Here is a 20,484-nt window from a genome sequence, read left to right on the forward strand (position 1 = left end):
GGAGGACAAGCAGTTGTAAGGGATAAAAGTCAATGCTTATGTTAGGACACTAAAAAAAAAAAAAAAGCAGCTGAAGGCAGAAAGGTTGAGACCAAGTAAAACGCAATGGTTATGGGTGACGCGAATAAATTTCAGAGAAAGAGTGAGAGAGATTGAAAGAGGGAGGGAGATTGTAAAATTCCAAGGTGTTCTCTTCAAATCATGTACAACTTATGATAGGGAAGCTTCATTATTTTTTTGAAGCAACTCAGTTTAATTCTGCAGTAAGAATACTTAACTGACAGGTCACATATTACCATGTGAGGGGAAGGAGGGCATGCCAACATAGAAATAAACTGTGTGATTGCTTCTCTGGAGGAATGCAGGTGAAAATTACGTTCTACCAGTGTTACATACAGAATTGCTAGTCACCGGAATAATACCCCTAAGTGTTATTTAATTGCACAAGAGATGGTCAAATTGCTTAGAGAAGTTTGTTAGAATAAAAGAGTGAGAAGAAAGGTTGTCTAAGGATAGGCCTCCGTGGAAAGGAATGGCCGAGAAAGGAGATGAATATGCCCAACGAGTAACTGTCATTAGACCTAGGAGGAGAGCCAGAAGAGTAAAGCGTTTCAAAACCAAGAGAAAGAAGAACATCAGGAAGGAGGGAGGGAGGAGCCAATGAGCCGAATGCAGCTGGGAACAGGAGTGAAAAGGCAACTTGGCAATTTAGGAGGGCATCGGTGATCCTATCCGGAGCAATTTTACCATCTTCAAAGTGTGAAAATATAAATCGGGACAGAGCAGAAAGTCTTCCACTGTCATCCTCTTTCACTACAAAATTGAAAATTGCTTAGTACTACACAGGAGTTCACTTTATTTGACATAAAACAGCTTGTTATTGAGGAAAAGTTTACTGCTAATAAAAACAAAACTGATAATGCAACTAAAATTTTAAACACACAGAAGCCACATGCTGTGGCTCAACTCCTGATGATGTAACCTGTAGATTCCATTTTAGTGTGGCTTCCAGCCCAAGGGCAACGATCCAGATCTCTGACAATCTTGCCGCCTGATACCAACAGCCAGGTGACTGACAGGCGGATTACTTAAATTCACACTGAGGCAACCAGCCACAGATGCCTGCACATTGGGAGCCCACCCACCTGAAACAAATAGCTGTGATCTCCAACAGGGGTAAAATTTAAAAGAAGGGAAGGAAGATCTTCCCCACCAAAATAAAAGTCATCTGTTAATGGCTTTGATGTGGGGCATGTGTATATGCGCACATTCACTCACAGACACACACACACACACACACACACACACGATAAACATATTCTCCCTCTGAAGATCTGAGCTTGCAAAACTTCCTGATTTTAATCCAAATCTCTGGAGAGCTCCCGGCTCTCTAGAAAGTGGCAGAATTGCTCAGAATCGAGTTATGAACGGTTTCGGCAATGCTGGCCAGCATGTTGCAAAGGGAGAAAAACTTTCTATCTTAAATGAGAAAAACAAAAATCGAGAAGCAAAAACTGGGGCAGGGGATGTCACACTCCCTGAATATCTGGATAATGGCTCCTGGGTGTATTCTCAGAGAATGCTGTCAAAATTGGCTGGAGTCCAGGAAATCGTTTTTAAAGTCCCTACACATGCTCTTGTCCCTGAGGCACTGCACACAGAAAAATGGTATATGCACCAAAGAAAATTCTGTAGCAGTTTCCACAGTTTAAAGCCAGAGATGAGATCTTTTATAGCTTTTTACTATTCTAGTTTGTCTAGAAATAAGTGATCTTTATAGTTTCTGACCCTCACAAAATAAAACCACAGTCCCTGTAGTTGCTATGGTGATAGAAAAATCCCTAGGATCACTATAGAATATATTATTTTCATTTCTTTCCCTGAATACTTCCTTATATTACCTGAAAATATGATAGCAAAATCACGAAGTACCCAGTGTTTAGTCAATTTTTCTCTTAATTTTGACATGCCCCTCTGAACGGACCTCCCCACGCTAGGTGTCATTTGGGTCAGATGTCTGTTAGGCACTCTCCCTGTGAAAGGAAACTTCCATTTCTGGAAGGCATTTGTACATGAGTGTGTGTAATTTAAGTCCTTAATATTTTAAAATAGTATCCTTGTAACTCAGCTTCTCGGAACCAAGTCCATTCAGTAAGATCCTTATTTATACACTGCTAATAGAGAGAAAATGAGGCATCAAAGTAATTTTCACAACTAGAAGATGAAGTCCAGCTACATAAAATAAGAAAAAACAGAGCATTATGAACTACATTCTTCTGAGTCAGATTTATAGTTGAAAAGCTGGTGGTTTAAATAAAAGTCCCTTGATAACACAGACATGATCAGCCTGAACTTGGAGATAAATGATATTTTAAAACATGAGGTCTCTCTTTAGAGATAATCAGTTTTTAAAGGAGATTCATAAGACAAACAATTTGAACCTAAAAGTACTTTGTTTATTCAAGTACTGGGTAATAAGTGCTTTCTATGGGCTAAACAGAGAAACTAGACACTGCAGACCATTTATCTAGGGACCCAAACAAGGGACCTCTTTGCCAATTAATCAGGTTGAGATAAAGGTCTCAAGTAACTCTTCACTATGCTCTCTTCTCTATCACAAGGGACAGATTTCTGATGTTCAGTTTTTCTTCCATTTAACGTAAAGCAGCAAGTACTCCCTTGTCGGAATGTTTCATTACAGAGTGAAACTTTACCCACCTAAATGGTAAACCTATTTGTATGAATGTCAAAGTAAATACTGTGGAAATTGAACAGGGTGGGAGGAGGGGATGGTGGTATTTAACAAGTTGAACTTATTGTAAACAAAATGAAAATAAACTTAGAAATTTATTGAAATTTTAACGTTGTTTCTTACCTATACTTTGTTTCAAAAATATGATGAAGAGTACCGGTATGATCTCTGATATTTATTTAGACTAGTATCATTTCTGTTGTGTTTTCTCTGTAGTCATGAGAATACATGGGCATCTCGCACGTACAGCTTCAGCACATAATTAAAAAATAAGGATGTCTATAATTTAAAGGCATCTTTAGTCCTATTTATACCAAGGAGCAACTTCAAACACACCTTCACCAGTTGAAAACTTTTACCAAGGTATGCTTTAAAACATGTTGATTGTAGGATGTGTATACAAACACTAATTTGAAATTGTGTCTTCTATTTTAAAGTTTGTAATGACATATTCAGAAATTATTTAATCTTCGCTTCACATTTTGCCAGTGTTGCCTTAGTAAAAATGTTTCCATAAGGGGGGATAAAAGCTATTTTAAAACTGAAACAATATAGTTTCAGAGATAGAAACATACAAGATAATATGAAAAATATGAAATTGATTACTTAGGGTACCTTTGCCTAAAAGTGACTTCCATATAATTATATTCTAGTCTCAAGTATATTGAACTTTATTTTAAAAGTTGTTTTTTAATTTTTTTTATTTATTTATGATAGCCACACAGAGAGAGAGAGAGAGAGAGGCAGAGACACAGGCAGAGGGAGAAGAAGGCTCCATGCAACGGGAGCCTGACGTGGGATTCGATCCCGGGTCTCCAGGATCGCGCCCTGGGCCAAAGGCAGGTGCTAAACCGCTGCGCCACCCAGGGATCCCTTGAACTTTATTTTAAATCTTCTATCTATCTATCTATCTATCTATCTATCTATCTATCTATCATCTATCTATCTATCTATCTTATTGCTTTCTAGTGATTCTTTGATCTTCAGTCCTCAAAGTAAGTCCTGTGAGCAAATGCCTATAAATACCTGTAGTTCACACTTTTTTTTTTTACAATATTGACTTCCTGAAATAATTTTCTATTTATTGGTTCAGCAGTAGCTTCCTCACTGCATCTTCTCCCTGTCCGGCAGCAGGCAGTACCATTGAGCATATAGCCCTCATCACAGAGCTCTGGCCTCCCTACTCTTACCTCACTCACTATGCCCCAGCTTTCTCTCTACTTCTCTGTCCACCTCTATTCTATTCATTAACGCAACAAATAACTGCTGAAAACCTACCATGTGCTGGGGATAGTCTATGCACTGGGGATGTAAGAGTGCCTCAGAAAGACAAAGTCATTCTATTTCTGTTCACAAACACTTTGCTGTGGGCCTTACACAAAGTCAGTCATTAAGTGACCAAGTCCCTTCATCTGCCGGTTGCCCTCTCTATTGGGCACTATCTGCAGCAAGTCTATAATACTATGTTGGCATCTTGCTTATCCCATTTCCCACTCCACCAGTAAGATCCATTTGTGTCAGACTGATATTTAGGTCATGGGAGTGGTCGAGATTGTCCATAGAAGGGGAGTTGGAAGGAAAGAGGGCTGGGAAAAGAACAGATGAAAAGACATATTTTGTGAGCAAGTGTGCAGAAGAGCTAAATAAATTACCCCTATTTATTCCTCTAGTTATATCTCCAGTCTAGATCCTCTCCTGAACTCTGACTTATATATATCCAATTGTCTCTTTGATATTGTCTCTTTGATACGTGGATGTCTAATAAACATCTTAAGCTTAACTAACACATCACAACTAAACTTATACCAAACCATGCACCCTAACCTGATCGGCCTGCAATTTCCCATGTTACATAGTTAATGGCAGCTCTATTTTCCCAGTCGTTCATGACAAAATTTTTAATGTTATCCTTGAATCCTCTCTTGACCAACCTGCATGCAAGTGATCACTAAATCCTATGAGCTCTACTTTTAGAATGCATCCAAAATTTGACCCTGCCACCACTCTGTTCCAAACCACTATATCCAGTTTGGATAATTCTGAATATGTGTTTAGGAGTGCTTTCTTCATAGGGTTGCTGTGATGACCACATAAGCTACCACAAGCAAAACATTTAAAAAATGTCCTGGAACATAATAAATAGTGGTAGCTATTAGACTGTCCAAATTCCAGTGACATCCAAAGCACAGATACTCAAAGGCTTTCTCCTCTGTAAAATAATTCTCAGTTTCAGCTCTCTACATAGCTTTTTCCTCTTCCTGAATTCTGTTATACTTATGTGTTATACACTATTTTTGCCTGTGTCTTTCCTACTACTATTACTTCCCAGCTTGTTTGTATAACTATGATATGTGTATCCAATTAATATTACAAATTACCAGAGTGCAGGGATCAAGTCTTATATTTCTCTTTTAGAGTGTTACACACAGTATTTGGGCCTTAATAAATATTTGTTGATTTGAACTGAAGAGTAAAGTTGAAGCTCTGAATCTTAACTTGCTTATAAAAATCCAATTTGAATGGAATCACTGAACCTTAAGATTTGTTACATTGTTCTTGAACTATTGCAGATAGGTGTTCAGGTTCCAAGATGTTGTAAACTATTCAGTTATTTCCCTGTTTATTCTATTTTACTTTTACTGGTTATTTAGCTGTTAAACAGTGGAATAGCAGTCCATCTGCATTTCCTGGCTAAGTTTCTCCATGCTTTTCTCACAGGACCTCAGGGACCTAAGTCCTTCATTCAGAATTATGTCTGCCCAAGTTTCTCAGATGCTATAGAGCATCAACAAGAACAAAAGGAAAAATGTGAAACCTGCACTTCACTGCCCCAAGTATTCCTCAAAGACAACAATTCTAGTCCATCAGCAGCAACTAAACTGGAAACGATTTCACAAGTCATTTTGCAATAGGTACATTTTGTATTGAGTCGTGCACATTGTCTAAATCACTTTATTGAAAGTCTTGATAGAAAAATTGGCTCTTGCACATAGCAAAGGAAAGTTGTAAAGAAGCAAATGCTATTTCTCTTCAAAATGCGACATATGGCATTCTGTTTCCAATTTTTAGAACCAGGGCATGCTTTTATGTCTCGTGTAACTGAGCTGAGGAGGAGCAGGTAGGTTTTGTGGGGAAAAAAATTCTAAGGCAATACAGCAATCTAGGGAAACCTAAAAGAAATGATTATCACTGAGGAATGGGATGACAAAATGTGGATGGGATGTTTTTCTTTCCTCTATTCACTTTATACTCTTTTATCCTGTATACATATGCCATCATGAGCATTTTATTATTTTGATAAAGCACTGAAAATCCAGTATGAGTAATCAATCAAGTTCATAGATAGCTGATAAACAAGATATAATTAAATCTGTACAAATTAATACAAATAACAATACACTATTTTGGAAAAAAGGGGAAACCTATTTGGTAACATTTTGCCCATTTTATAAATGATTAATGCTGTCAATGTTAGGAGATAAGCTTTCCAACCCAGTGCTTTAGATGGGAGACAGAAAAGCAAAACCACTGTTTCATAAAATTGTTCTGAACTAAATCTAAACATGTAAATTTAAGAACAACAAAACAAAACATAATATAGGAGGAGGATGCTAACATTCTACTTCTTTTCTTTACCTTCTTGAAAAGAGATCCCTAATGAGGAAAAACATTCTTTAATCTTTTGTCTAAGGTTTGGCAAATTAAACTTGGAAATTGGTAGTAACTGGTGTCCAATAATTATATGGGATTTATAAAACAAAGTATTTGTTTTTTCTTTGAATTTTTAACAATATGCACTAGGATTTAGAAATAAGCAGACCTGGATAAAAGTCACTGAATTAGATTAAACTGTATGCAATTGCCACTATTTAAACATTTTGATCTACATAATGTCAATTTATAAGGCTCAATTGAATGCTATTGTAGTATTAACCTGCTCATGATTGCCAATTTAAGCAGGAAAATGAATACAGACTAGCCTTTCTAAATGGCAAAAGGAAAAAAAAAACAAAAATAACAAAAATAAATCTCAGAACCCCAAGAAAAGAAAAAAAAACACTAATAAATAGTTTTTCATTAGAGCTACAGCTTCAATGCTTTTTATTTTATTTTATTTAAATTCAATTTGCCAACATATAGTATAACACCCAGTGCTCATCTCATCATGTGCCCTCCTTAATGCTTATCACCCAGTTACCTCATCTTTCCATTCACCTCCCCTTCTGCAACCATTTGTTTGTTTCTCAGAGTTAGGATTCCCTCATGGTTTGTCTAGCTTCAATGCTTTTAAATGGCTATTAAGTCAGAGTTCTGAAAGCTGAACAATGGATTTTAAATTACTAAAAAGGAGTTGGGAAAAATGAATTCAACATATTTCACTGGAAAACAAAACAACAAAACAAACTACAAAAAAAGCATCCTGCTCTTGGTAAAAGCCATAGTACATAGAAACTTGGAATGATCTCGAGTTTTCACATCCTCAAGAGAAATATAAAAACTATTTTTTAGCACCTAAAATTAATAGAAGAATGACAATTTTACTCCCAAATAAGTAATACTTAGCACTGGAAATATACTAAAGGAAAATGATTGAGAGTATTAAATAAAATTCTCTAAAAGAAGCTTATATCATAAGCAAATGTTTTTTACCTTTGTGCATTCTCCTTGACTTTAAACTCTTTTTTTTAAACTTTAGGCTACTTGCAAAATCTGGAAATAACTTTATGTATATTTTATGCTGTTGTCAACATTTTATCTAAAGTTTTCTACATATAAATATGCAATTGTATAAGATGTGCTACTTTTTAAAATATCATTTTTAAGATTATTTACATAAAATTTAATTTATAATAATTTTTAAGATATTGGATTTTGATGGAGTAATATATGTTTTACAAATCATTAAATTTATATTATTGTATAAATATTTTTACAAGAAGTTTTCCATGTAATCCTACATGCTTTCACTTTATCTTCACGATCATACTGATGAAAAGGCTGGGACAGGTATCATCATTAATCTAATTTCAAAGTTAAAAACACTGAGATTTATGTGATTTGCTTAAAGACACAACCAGAAAGACTCAGATTTGGTCTCTAAATCTAAGTCTTTTATGTTCAAATCCAGTGCATTACCAGCCTCTGTATCCTACTGCCTGTCATAACCATATAATGCAAGCTCAGTGAATGTAAAATATTACTAATATTTTAATTACTTGTGGACTTCCTGCCATATGTTCTCATAAATAATTGGCTAAAAATTCAGTATGTAGAAATCTAAATAGAGTAAATGTCATCATGCTAGTATACATGCACAGATTGTTAGAATTCACCTATGTCTAGATGATTTAACTCAATGTGTAAGAATATAGTGTAAAAGAGGCTAATTTTGTTTTCTTTTCAAGCCTGGTACTGATAGGTTAACATTGTTCTGTCCTCTTTGATCATGGAATCCATATCTGTATTTAACAGGACTACTGTTCATTTACTCAACAGATGCACATTGAGCATCTATTAAGTGCTTGACACTGTTCTAAGAGTTGCAGATACAGTGGTGAATAACAACAAAAAATACTATCTTTTCTGCCTAGTGGTTATGCATATGATCTTTGGTGGTCACTAAAGGGAACAGGTCAGAAGGAGTAGATGGCTCATTTGCAAACCACTGGAAGTGGTGAAAACTGTATCTTTTGCTGTTGCTCACTCAGTATCACTTAATAATATTTATTAATTAATATCTTAATAAATGTAGCACTGCAGTTAAATGGGTATACATACACTTAAACACATGTGTATGTGTTTTCAGATTTATAAAACCCTGCACTATTGTTTCCACGTTTTGGGAAGAGGAAAATAATAGCTTTGAGAGGTTTTAGCTAACAAAAATGCCTTGAGACCCTTTGTAACCTGGTTAGCAGAAGAGCATACGACTTTCATTTCTAAGAAAAAAAGATTAGAGAAAACCATTAGTAGCTGTTGTGACAGCAGCCATTGGGGAGTAGATCTATCTTAAAATTGAAAAAGAGAAATTGGCGTACCAAAGACTCAAACTCCAGTTCATTTTCACTCTCTGGAATTTGTCTTTATCTGACAAATGAAGGCAACACCCTATATAAATCTAATTCTTATCCTCTTTATGTCCCATCCAGCTACCAGGCACTACATTAATGACATATCAAGTTGGGAAGAGTGTTCCATCAAAAGGTATTAAAGTACTTATTAATTAGATTTTTCTGAGCTTCTAAAGAAACATTGTAAAGTTATTTTTCATGGCTCTATGGTAAGTTGCCCTTTTGATTTTCTCTGCATAGTTTATGGTTCACATGTGAAAAACACTTTGTAAATACAACTATAGGTTTTGGCCAAAACATTCTCCATAGGATGATGCATGGTTCTTGCATAAATAACAGATCAGTAATTATATATCACAGATCAAAAATGACAGGCCTAATTGGTCAAAGAACATCTTGAATTGGTCATGGATAGTAGGAAAATTCCCAACAACTTAATTGCAACCTTGAAATGTCCACCAGCCTTGAGGACTGTACATTTTAGAAGTTTCTGACTTCTAGAATTTATAGGATGAAGATTATTAAAATCGTCTTGCTGAGAGAAATGAAGCAGGAGGGGGTTCTTCAAGCACATTTTAGCAAAGATGGGAGTATACTACAGCAAGGAAGTCAAAGTAGGACAACTACTGGACCAGATGAAATACTTGCAGAGAGAAAAGAATGAATAATTTCCTATAAAAGAGACACATGTATAAAATATAAAAGAAAACTGTATCAAAACACAAATAAATATGAACTGGAATAGAATTATTATAGATTAATATTTGTAAAGTTATTCACAAATATAAATAGCAAATTGAACAAATAAATCCCCAATCATAAAAATGGTGGAAGAAAGGACTAATATTTATAACTGAATAAAATGTGTTAGCTGAAAAACGTGATTTTCCTCAGAGAAATCACTAAATGATTACATTATTTAAAATGTTATACGTAGTCCACAAGATCAGCTTTTACAATCTGGTAATACATTAAATTTAAGTAGACATCAAAAAGTATTTATAATCAGACTTGGCTTTGACATTTTATATGCTCCATGATCACTTAATTTAGAATAACTGCAAACTCCTCTTGTTGGAATATTATTAAATTGGTGAAAAATCTAACCCTTTATGTAGCATGCCCCTGTATTAGCAAGGTACACAGAAACATGCATTATTTTATTTTCTTTCAGATATTTTGTTCAGATTTGTACATAAGGTATCTCTTTCTATTATTTGATTCCCCTAATACCAGACTAGCTAGAAAAGCAGTTTGCTCATGGCATTAGTCCTGTCCTCATTCAAATGACCAGCATTATTAAATTTGTGCTTAAATATGATGAAATAAATTCCAAAGGAGAAAGATCTTGATCAGGCTGATAAAATCTCATTGCTAGTCCTTTTGCCCCTGTTTCAAGGCAAGGGGATAAAGTATAAATATCAATGAGAAAAAAATGTTACATTCCTCAAGGAGTCCTCCACCAAATTCACAGGACACCTAAATTCTCCTGAGCCCCAAGTCTGTTGAGGATAGGTCCTCATACATCCATGCTCAAGTTTCTGTGTGGTTACAGAAATGAAACTGCTATCGCCACTTTAAAAACATTACCATAATCTGGAAATCTCTCCTTACCACCGTAGCCCAGGCCACTAGCATCTCTTCTCCAAATCCCCTTCCTGTTTTTACTCTTGATCCCCTATAGTTCTACTCTATTACTCAGTGAAATCCTTTTTAAAGAGATATATTTATTTATTTTAGAGAGAGGTGGGTGGGGAGGGACAGAGCAGAGAGAGGGAGAGGGAAGGAATCTCAAATAGACTCCCCGCTGAGCGTGGGGCCCTAACAGGGCTAAATTCCACAACCCTGAAGTCATGATCTGAGCTGAAACCAAGAGTCAGATGCTCAACTGACTGAGACACCCAGGCTCCTCTCAACCAATGTAATCCTTTTAAAAACATAAATCAGATGATGTCATTCATCTCAAAAGTCTACAATGGCTCCTATCTCACTCAGTGAAAGGTAGTCTTTACAGTGGTGCAACAGATCCTTTACAATCTGGATCCTCAGAGTTATGATCTGATGTCCTATCACCCTTCTCTGGCTTATTGTGCTCCAGACACACTGGCCTTCTTGCTTTTTACTGATCAAGTTAGGCATATTCCTAACATGTGGGCCTCTATAATGACTACTGACTATGCCCAGACAGCAGCGCTTGAGTGCCATGGTGACTCCCTTAGCCTCTTCAAATATTTGTTCAACTGTCCTTTCCACCCTATTTAAAATTACAATTCCATGCCATTCCACCTACTCCTTCCCCTCCGGTAGTTTTATACCACTTATCCAACTCTGTACTTTTTTTTTCTTTTTAAATATACTGATTGTTTGTTTGCTTATATTCTGTCTCCAACTGCTATAATGAAAACTATATGAAGGTGTGGTCCATCGATTTTGTTCAATGTTCTTTAAGCACTTAGAGTGATGCCAGGTATATAGCAAAAGCTTAATAAATATGTTTGAATGAATAAAATTTCAGTCCTTAAATTAGCAGCCTGTCTTAACAATTTCTTTTAGGTCTTAAGGACCCTACATAAAAGCTGACCCAGTCAAAGAAGACTGAATGACTTTGCTTTACAGTCTTTAGCTTTTTGAGCTCATAGCAAGCTCTTTCTAGTCCTGCTGAGGTTGAACAACAGCTGCTTCGATTTCTGGATCCTATCTAACTCTACATTGGGCCCAAGTGTCCTGTCAACATCTGTGGGATTTGTTCATCTGTCCACACTTCTTGTCACCCTCTTGCCTACCAAAAACACAAAAAAATGTTATCTACCTCAACCAGAGCATCTGCACTATCATCAGTTTAGATGAGAGAATTGAAATGATGCATATCTGACTTTTCTTTCCTTCCCTTTCTTTTCCTCTTTCCACCTTCCTTCTATCTTAATTTCCATCCTTCCTTCCTTTTTATGGAATCCTTCATAGAATCTTCTTAAACTTTCATGGATTCATTGAGAATTAGAACCCAGAACATTTTCCCTATAAATTAGGCATGACAGACCTCAGTATTCTACAGTGTTTTGCCCAAGTTCACCTTTTCTATGCTTAACATAGTGCCCTAGGGAAAAAACCTCATGAGAGGTGGTATAGTATGGTGGCTTACAGCTCAGATCCCAGAGCTACTTTGCTTGGGTTGAAATCCTTGCTCCATCAATATTAGCTGTGTCACCTTGTCAAGTGACTTTATATTTTTTTAGTTTCTTCATCTTAAAATGCGCAAAATAATTTAAAATATTTTACAGAGTTGTGAGGATTAAATTAGTTAATATAGGTAAGTTATTAAGAGTACCTGACCACTGAAAGAAAATTGATTTCTCATTACAGCAAAAGATAAAATCTAGTTGTCATCTTTATTCTAAGCCATGCTCTTATTTTTGTTCTAAAAGTTCACCTTTCTAAAGGCCAAGATCTAACTGAGCACCTAAGGAAATCCTTAGTGGAGAAGTAGCACAGTCACTGGGGAATTCCCCCTCAACTTGAATGAAGTATTTTCCAAGACTTCTGTTAGCAAGTGCTGACTGAACAGTGTATATGTCATTGTTTCTTTCAAAATTATCATAGGTTGGATATCTTAGAAGGAGAGTCTAAGATTAGAATGTGTATGCACGTGATTTACTTGGTAATGATCCTAGTAAGCACTGGTAAGGCAGTGGAGAGGTTAGGAGAGGAAGCCAGTTAACCCCTGTAATATCTGGAAAGTTCCTACCATGCACAGTGGGGACTCAGTCACACAGGGGGACTTTGGACAAAGCACAGAATGTGTTTCAGAGTCACTGCAGCTAAAGATGTGTAGGAGCAGTGTCCTTTATTCCCAGAAAGCAACCTGCCATTGGTTGAGGTTTGTTGGGAGATGTGGGGAGGCAGAACCATAACTCCCTGACACTTACAAATTTGGATGATCAGAGAGCCCTATGCAGAGTCCCAGGCAATTGCAATTAGCAGCTGCAAGTCACAGTTCAGGGGACCCTGAGGGTGAGGCCCGAAGAATAATGCAGACACCATTACAACCAAATTTTCCAGCCCAGTCAGGTATATGGTAGCACTAGGACAAATCCTTTTCACTGGGCCTTCTAAAATAAGTTATTTCTTCTTTTGTGAGAAGAGATCAAATATTTAAACCTGTCAGGGGCAAAACTTGGAAACTTGAAAAGTTCTATATCCATACTTTATTATTTTTATTGTTGTAAGAGCAATTAATATGATATCCATCCTCTGAACACATTTTTAAGTGTATGCTACATTACTGCTACCTATGGCAGTTGCCCAGCATATCTCCAAAACTGATTTTTTCCATTTTATATCCACTGAACAGCAGCTTCCCATTTCCTCTGCCCCTAGTCCCTTGCAATCACCAGTCTACTCTCTTATGCTCATACTTTATAATGAGACAATTTAAAGCAAGAGTTGATGATATAATCTAGTAATTATATTCTAGAGAATTTTAAGACAATTGAAATTTTTTCTCAAAAATAAAGTAATAGCAGGAGGTGAGGCAAGATGTAGGAGGAGTAGGGGTCCTCAACTCACCTGGCCCCACCAACTTACTTAGATAACTTTCAAACCATCCTGAAAACCTATGAATATGACCTGAGATTTAAAGAGAGAACATCTGGAACACTACAGAGAGAAGGGTTTTTCGCTTCTAACAAGGTCTCTGACCTCATTAGAATCATCAAGGGTGAAATTTAGTTAGGTGTGGTTGATATTCTTGACTCAGCCCGCTCATACAGCCACTGTACTGAGCAGACCACAATGCTTTGAAACTAAAACTCAAACACAAAAAGAAATTTGGAAGAAACACGTGGAGGCTAAAGAGCATCCTGCTAAAAGATGAATGGGTCAACCAGGAAATTAGAGAAGAAGAATTAAAAAGATTCATGGAAACTAATGAGAATGAAGATACAACCGTTCAAAATCTTTGGGATACAGCAAAAGCAGTCCTAAGAGGGAAATACATCACAATACAAGCATCCCTCAAAAAAACTGGAAAAACTCAAATATACAAGCTAACCTGTCACCCCAAAGGAATTGGAGAAAAAACAGCAAATAAAACCTACACCAAGCAGAAAAAGAGATTTAACAGAGATTCGAGCAGAACTCAATGAAATAGAGACCAGAAGAACTGTAGAACATATCAACAAAACCAGGAGTTCGTTCTTTGAAAGAATTCATAAGATAGATAAACCATTAGCCAGCCATATTTAAAAGAAAAGAGAAAAGACTCAAATTAATAAAATCATCAATGAAAAAGGGGAGATCACAACCAATACCAAGGAAATACAAACGATTTTAAAAACATATCATGAGCAGCTAAATGCCAATAAATTAGGCAATCTAGAAAAAAAAAAGTATGCATTTCTGGAAAACCACAAATTACCAAAACTGGAACAGGATGAAATAGAAAACCTGAACAGCCCAATAACCAGGGAGGAAATTGAAGCAGTCATCAAAAACCTCTCAAGACACAAATGTCCAGGGCCACATGGCTTCCCAGGGGAATTCTATCACACATTTAAAGAAGAAACAATATCTATTCTACTAAAGCTATTCCAAAAGATAGAAAGGGATGGAATACTTCCAAACTTGTTCAATGAGGCCAGGATCACCTTAATTCCAAAACCAGACAAAGACGCCACCAAAAAGGAGAATTATAGACCAATATCCCTGATGAACACAGATGCAGAAGTTCTCAACAAGATACTAGCCAGTAGGATCCAACAATACATTAAGAAGATTATTCATCATGACCAAGTGGGATTTATCCCTGGGATGCAAGGTTGGTTCAACACTCGTAAAACAATCAACGTGATAGATCACATCAACAAGAGAAAAAACAAGAACCATATGATCCTCTCAATAGATGCAGAGAAAGCATTTGACAAAATACAGCATTCATTCCTGATCAAAACTCTTCAATTGCACTGTTGGGAATTTACCCCAAATATATAGATGCAGTGAAACGCTGGGACACCTGCACCCCGATGTTTATAGCAGCAATGTCCACAATAGCCAAACTGTGGAAGGAGCCTCGGTGTCCATCGACAGATGAATGGATAAAGATGTGGTCTATGCATACAATGGAATATTACTCAGCCATTAGAAACGACAAATACCCGCCATTTGCTTTGAAATGGATGGAACTGGAGGGTATTATGCTGAGCGAAGTATGTCAATCAGAGAAGGACAAACATTATATGGTCTCATTCATTTGGGGAATATAAAAATAGTGAAAGGGAATAAAGGGGAGAGGATAGAAAATGAGTGGGAAATATCAGAAAGGGAGACAGAACATGAGAGACTCCTAACTCTGGGAAACAAACTGGGGGTAATAGAAAGGAAGGTGGGCGGGGGGTGGGGGTGACTGGGTGACAGGCACTGACGGGGGCACTTGATGGGATGAGCACTGGGTGTTATTCTATATCTTGGCAAACTGAACACCAATAAAAAATAAATTTATAAAAAAAACACTCTTCAGAGTGTAGGGATAGAGGGAACATTCCTCGACATCTTAAAAGCCATCTATGAAAAACCCAAATCAAATATTCTCAATGGGGAAACACTGGGAGCCTTTCCCCTAAGATCAGGAACACGGCAGGGATATCCACTCTTATCACTGCTATTCAACATAGTACCAGAAGTCCTAGCCTCAGCAAGCAGACAATGAAAAGAAATAAAAGGCATTCAAATCGGCAAAGAAGAAGTCAAACTCTCCCTCTTCGCAGATGACATGATACTGTACATAGAAAATCCAAAAGACTCCACCCCAAGATTGCTAGAACTCCTACAGCAATTTGGCAGTGTGGCGGGATAGAAAATCAATGCTCAGAAATCAGTGGCATTTCTATACACTAACAATGAGACTGAAGAAAGAGAAATTAAGGACCCAATCCCATTTATAATTGCACCCAAAACTATAAGGTACCTAGGAATAAACCTAACCAAAGAGGTAAAGGATGTATACCCTAGAAACTACAGAACACTTCTGAAGGAAATGGAGGAAGACGCAAAGAGATAGAAAAATATTCCATGCTCATGGATTGGAAGAATTAATATTGTGAAAATGTCAATGTTACTCAGGAAAATTTACACATTCAATGTAATCCCTATCAAAATACCATGGGCTTTTATCACAGAGTTGGAACAAATAATCTTAAGATTTGTGTGGAATCAGAAAAGACTCCGAGTAGCCAGGGGAATATTGAAAAAGAAAACCAGCGCCGGGGGCATCACAATGCTGGATTTCAAGTTGTACTACAAAGCTGTGATCATCAAGACAGTGTGGTAGTGGCACAAAAACAGACACATAGATCAATGGAACAGAATAGAGAACTCAGAAATTGGACCTCAACTCTATGGTCAACTAATAATCGACAAAGCAGGAAAGACTATCCACTGGAAATAGGACAGTCTCTCTAATAAATGGTACTGGGAAAACTGAACATCCACATGCAGAAGAATGAAACTAGACCATTCTCTCACTCCATACACAAAGAAAAACTCAAAATGGATGAAAGATCTAAATGTGAGACAAGAATCCATCAAAATCCTAGAGGAGAACACAGGCAACACCCTTTTTGAACTTGGCCACAGCAACTTCTTGCAAGATACATCTATGAAGGCAAGGGAAACAAAAGCAAAAATGAATCATTGGGATTTCATCAAGATAAAAAACTTCTGCCCAGCAAAAGAAGCCATCAAAAAAACTAAAAGACAACCTACAGAATGGGAGAAGATATTTGCAAATGACCTATCAGATAAAGGGCTAGTATCCAAGATCTATAAAGACCTTATTATACTCAACAGCAAAGAAACAAACAATCCAATCATGAAATGGGCAAAAGACATGAAGAGAAATCTCACAGAGGAAGACATAGACATGGCCAACAAGCACATGAGAAAATGCTCCGCATCACTGGCCATCAGGGAAATACAAATCAAAACCACAATGAGATACCACCTCACACCAGTGAGTATGGGGAAAATTAACAAGACAGGAAACAACAAATGTTGGAGAGGATGTGGAGAAAGGGGAACCCTCTTGCAGTCTTGGTGGGAATGCGAACTGATGCAGCCACTCTGGAAAACTGTGTGGAGGTTCCTCAAAGAGTTAAAAATATACCCGCCCTACAACCCAGCAATTGCACTGCTGAGGGTTTACACCAAACATACAGATGCAGTGAAAGACCAAGACACTTGTACCCCAATGTTTATAGCAGCAATGTCCATAATAGCCACACTGTGGAAGGAGCCTTGGTGTCCATCGAAAGATGAATGGATAAAGAAGAAGATGTGGTCTATATATACAATGGAATATTACTCAACCATTAAAAACAACCAATCCCCACCATTTGCTTCAATGTGGATAGAATTGGAGGGTATTATGCTCAGTGAAGTAAGTCAATCGGAGAAGGAAAAACATTATATGGTTTTATTTACATGGGGAATATAAAAAAATAGTGAAAGGGAATAAAGGGGAAAGGAGGGAAAATGAGTGGGAAATATCAGAGAGGGTGACAGAACATGAGAAACTCCTAACTCTGGGAAACGAACAAGGGGTAGTAGAAAGGGAGGTGGGTGGAGAGTTGGGGTGACTGGGTGACGGGTACTGAAGGGGACACCTGATGGAATGAGCACTGGGTGTTATACTATATGTTGGCAAATTGAACTCCAATAAAAAAATATACAAAAAATAAAGTAATAACATTGATTGAAACTTTCAAAATTTAAATTCTTTCAAAACTATTGTACAATGTACAATTTGTACAATTAATATTATAACTTTTTGCATATAAACAAACACAATCGATTGATTCACAACACTAATATTGACTATAATATAAGAATAAATACTACTTATGTGTATGTTCCTCATTCATTTCTAGTTTTCCTTAGCTAATGTATCAGCTATTAAATGCAGATTTCCATATGTAAATAGCTGTTTTTCTGCTTCTTTCTTGTCAAAATGATTAGGTAGCTTTCCAATTCAATAAATCTATGGAAATTATGTGTGCTATATTAGTTATATTATGTTCAGAAAGTAATTATTTTAACTTATTACACATTACTTGTGTTGTATTATACTTTAAAGAAATATGTATGTTAAACCACAGCAATACCTACTATAGTTCTGTAATTTGATTCATGCAAATCTGTCAGGAATAAAATCAAACACAATTTAATTTCAAACCTTCCCAACCAGAAGCTGTACAATTTATGCACTACTTTTCTATTTTTACTACTGGATAATGACAATGATGAATGCCTTTAAGAGGAAATACATATTCATTGAAAAGACTGAGATCAAAACTATCCCCCTTCAAAGGCTCACAAAGGTAGGAAGCTCGTTTGCCTACTGCTAGAGATTTATTGGTCATGAGCTGGAGTTATGCCCCAAACAGCATCTAACAAGGATTCCATAATCCAGTTAAAATTAAACCTGCAATAATACTTTTACAAACCACAGTAATCAATATGATCACAATTGGCATTAGCTATAATACTCTTAAACATATCTGGAAGAACAAATGACTAGCTGAATGTAGCCAGGGGCCCATCATTCTGAGTGTGCCAGGTTAAGAGGTATGAAGACAAAGATATTCAATTGGCAACTTAATAAGTTTAGGGTCACTGCTCTCCTGACCCATATGTCTGGGAACATGGAATGAAATGAATATTAGCTCATTAGCAGTGATTTACATGTTGAATGACAATGATGAACTTATAAACTGTGCTGTCATGTGAAATTAGTTAATGTGAATAACGACAAGAATGCTGGCATATCTCTTTTATCAATTGATTGGGTTTCTTTTCTTCACTGTATCCATTAGTGATCTGACTTTTATTTCAAAAAGAATAATAAAGAGCACCACACTGAAATGGATGGAGTAGTTTCAGAGATCCATGCCTTTCTTATTTTATTTTAGCATGTAATTTTATATCTTACTTGATATAACGTAAGACAGTAAATTCAAGCCACTCAAGATATTGTAGCTCTGATTTCCAAAACAAACAGCTTTATCTTTCTGTATACTTATGCAGACAAACGTGTGATATGGAATGAGCTCCCAAGAAATCATTTAGAGTATAAAATACTTTGGCTAATAGGTGCTGCTGAGAGCAAACTTATCTTCTGCCTATAATCTTACACTATTTGCATTGAAAAATACTGAGCTCTGGCTATCCTATTTCATTTTGAGTGTAAAATGTATGATCACAAAAATTATTTTGAGGCACACATTATTATGTACATTTTCTTGGTGCTAAATTCATCTATCTTCAGACACTTGCCTCTACAATTCAAAGTCTATTTCCTCATCATGCTTTGTCTTCGTCTGGGATTCAGAAACATGCAGTTGGCGGTTTGAAAAGATACTAGATTTAGTTGGTAGCCTTTGCCTGGAAATTTTAAAGAAACACTTCATTGCTTTCTATTTAATTAGATTCCAGGTGTCACAGTATTGATGCCGGCACTAATTTGAAGTTGAATATGCATATTTTAAGTAAAAAATATAAAGCTAAACCTATATGCAATAAATAGTATTTAAAATCTCATAAATTTCCTCTTTTATGGGAAAAGAAAGGAAAGGAATGTATTAGTTGTGAATATACTGTTACCTTATCAAAGCATGCTTTTGGGTAAGTCCTTTCTACCCTGAATCTATGTGAAACTATTACTTCTGTGTTCCTTCCTTTTAGGAAGTCTCTCAACATTAAATATTATAAAATACCTCTTCTGGTTTATGTTTCTTTTTCTAACTCAGCTTTCTAGAACTAACTATCCTGTGAAGTGGTTTAGGAATTCCACATGTACGTTAAAATGCCTTGGTGTGTACCTCTAAGTCAATCGTTGTGGCACTGCAAATGATCAAGAAGAACAGCTTGTAAAAATCTCATAAAAATGCTTTGCTTTTACCTTCAAGGATTCCTCTTGTTTAAAGAGATCTTCAAAATCTTGAGCACAAAGGTCGGGAGCATTAAGAAGCTCTTCCACTTCTGATAGGGCTTGTGAGACATGAGTGATCTCAGTCAGGTAAGTAGAAGGCACATAAGAAATTTCCAAAGGCATGTCTTCAGTCATCGCCACCACTGACTCTTCATGGACAGTGTGCTGGTATAGACATACAAAAGAACAATTCTTTTAGCTTCCTAATAATGAAAATATCTCTACTGAGTTTATATACATTCCAGTTTATAGCTGATAGAGGGCTGAAAGTGAATAAAAATGCATGATGATAAGTCTAGTAAAAAGGTTATTACTTAAACACCCTCTTCTTGCAAAAGGTGTTAGAAACATTTAAAAATAAGAGATATAGACACATCAGTACCATGAGTGTAAGAATGAAAGAACAAGAGCCATAGGTTATGAGATGGATAGTTTTACACCAAGAAAAGGATAATTTTTACAGCTGGTTTTTAAGATGTAATTCTAAGTTTCCTGGAAAATTAGGCATGGGGTAGGCGGGTGGGGAGGGTGTCTACATCTGAGGTTTTCCTATCAAAGGAACCTCTCCTATGCTTTTCTTCTCAAATCTAGATTGAGGTACAAGAGGGACAAAGTGGTTTGGGCCAGTATATACCTTTACATTCAGCACCCTTACCCTCCCAATTCCAGACATCAGATCCCTT

The 20,484-nt window shown here is 36.4% G+C and overlaps 1 protein-coding gene across 6 annotated transcripts in view; it reads right to left on the bottom strand.

The window, feature by feature from the left end:
• Positions 1 to 20,484, bottom strand: part of DMD (dystrophin) — a 2,039,779-nt gene that overhangs the window by 1,131,557 nt on the left and 887,738 nt on the right. For all 6 annotated transcript variants that reach the window (XM_055339022.1, XM_055339018.1, XM_055339021.1 and 3 more), the window contains one exon: positions 19,772 to 19,966. In XM_055339022.1, the coding sequence (XP_055194997.1) occupies positions 19,772 to 19,966 (195 nt within the window). The remainder of the gene's footprint in view (positions 1 to 19,771; positions 19,967 to 20,484) is intronic.

Source organism: Nyctereutes procyonoides, unplaced genomic scaffold, assembly GCF_905146905.1.
Source record: "Nyctereutes procyonoides isolate TBG_1078 unplaced genomic scaffold, NYPRO_anot_genome, whole genome shotgun sequence".
NCBI lineage: Eukaryota > Metazoa > Chordata > Mammalia > Carnivora > Canidae > Nyctereutes > Nyctereutes procyonoides.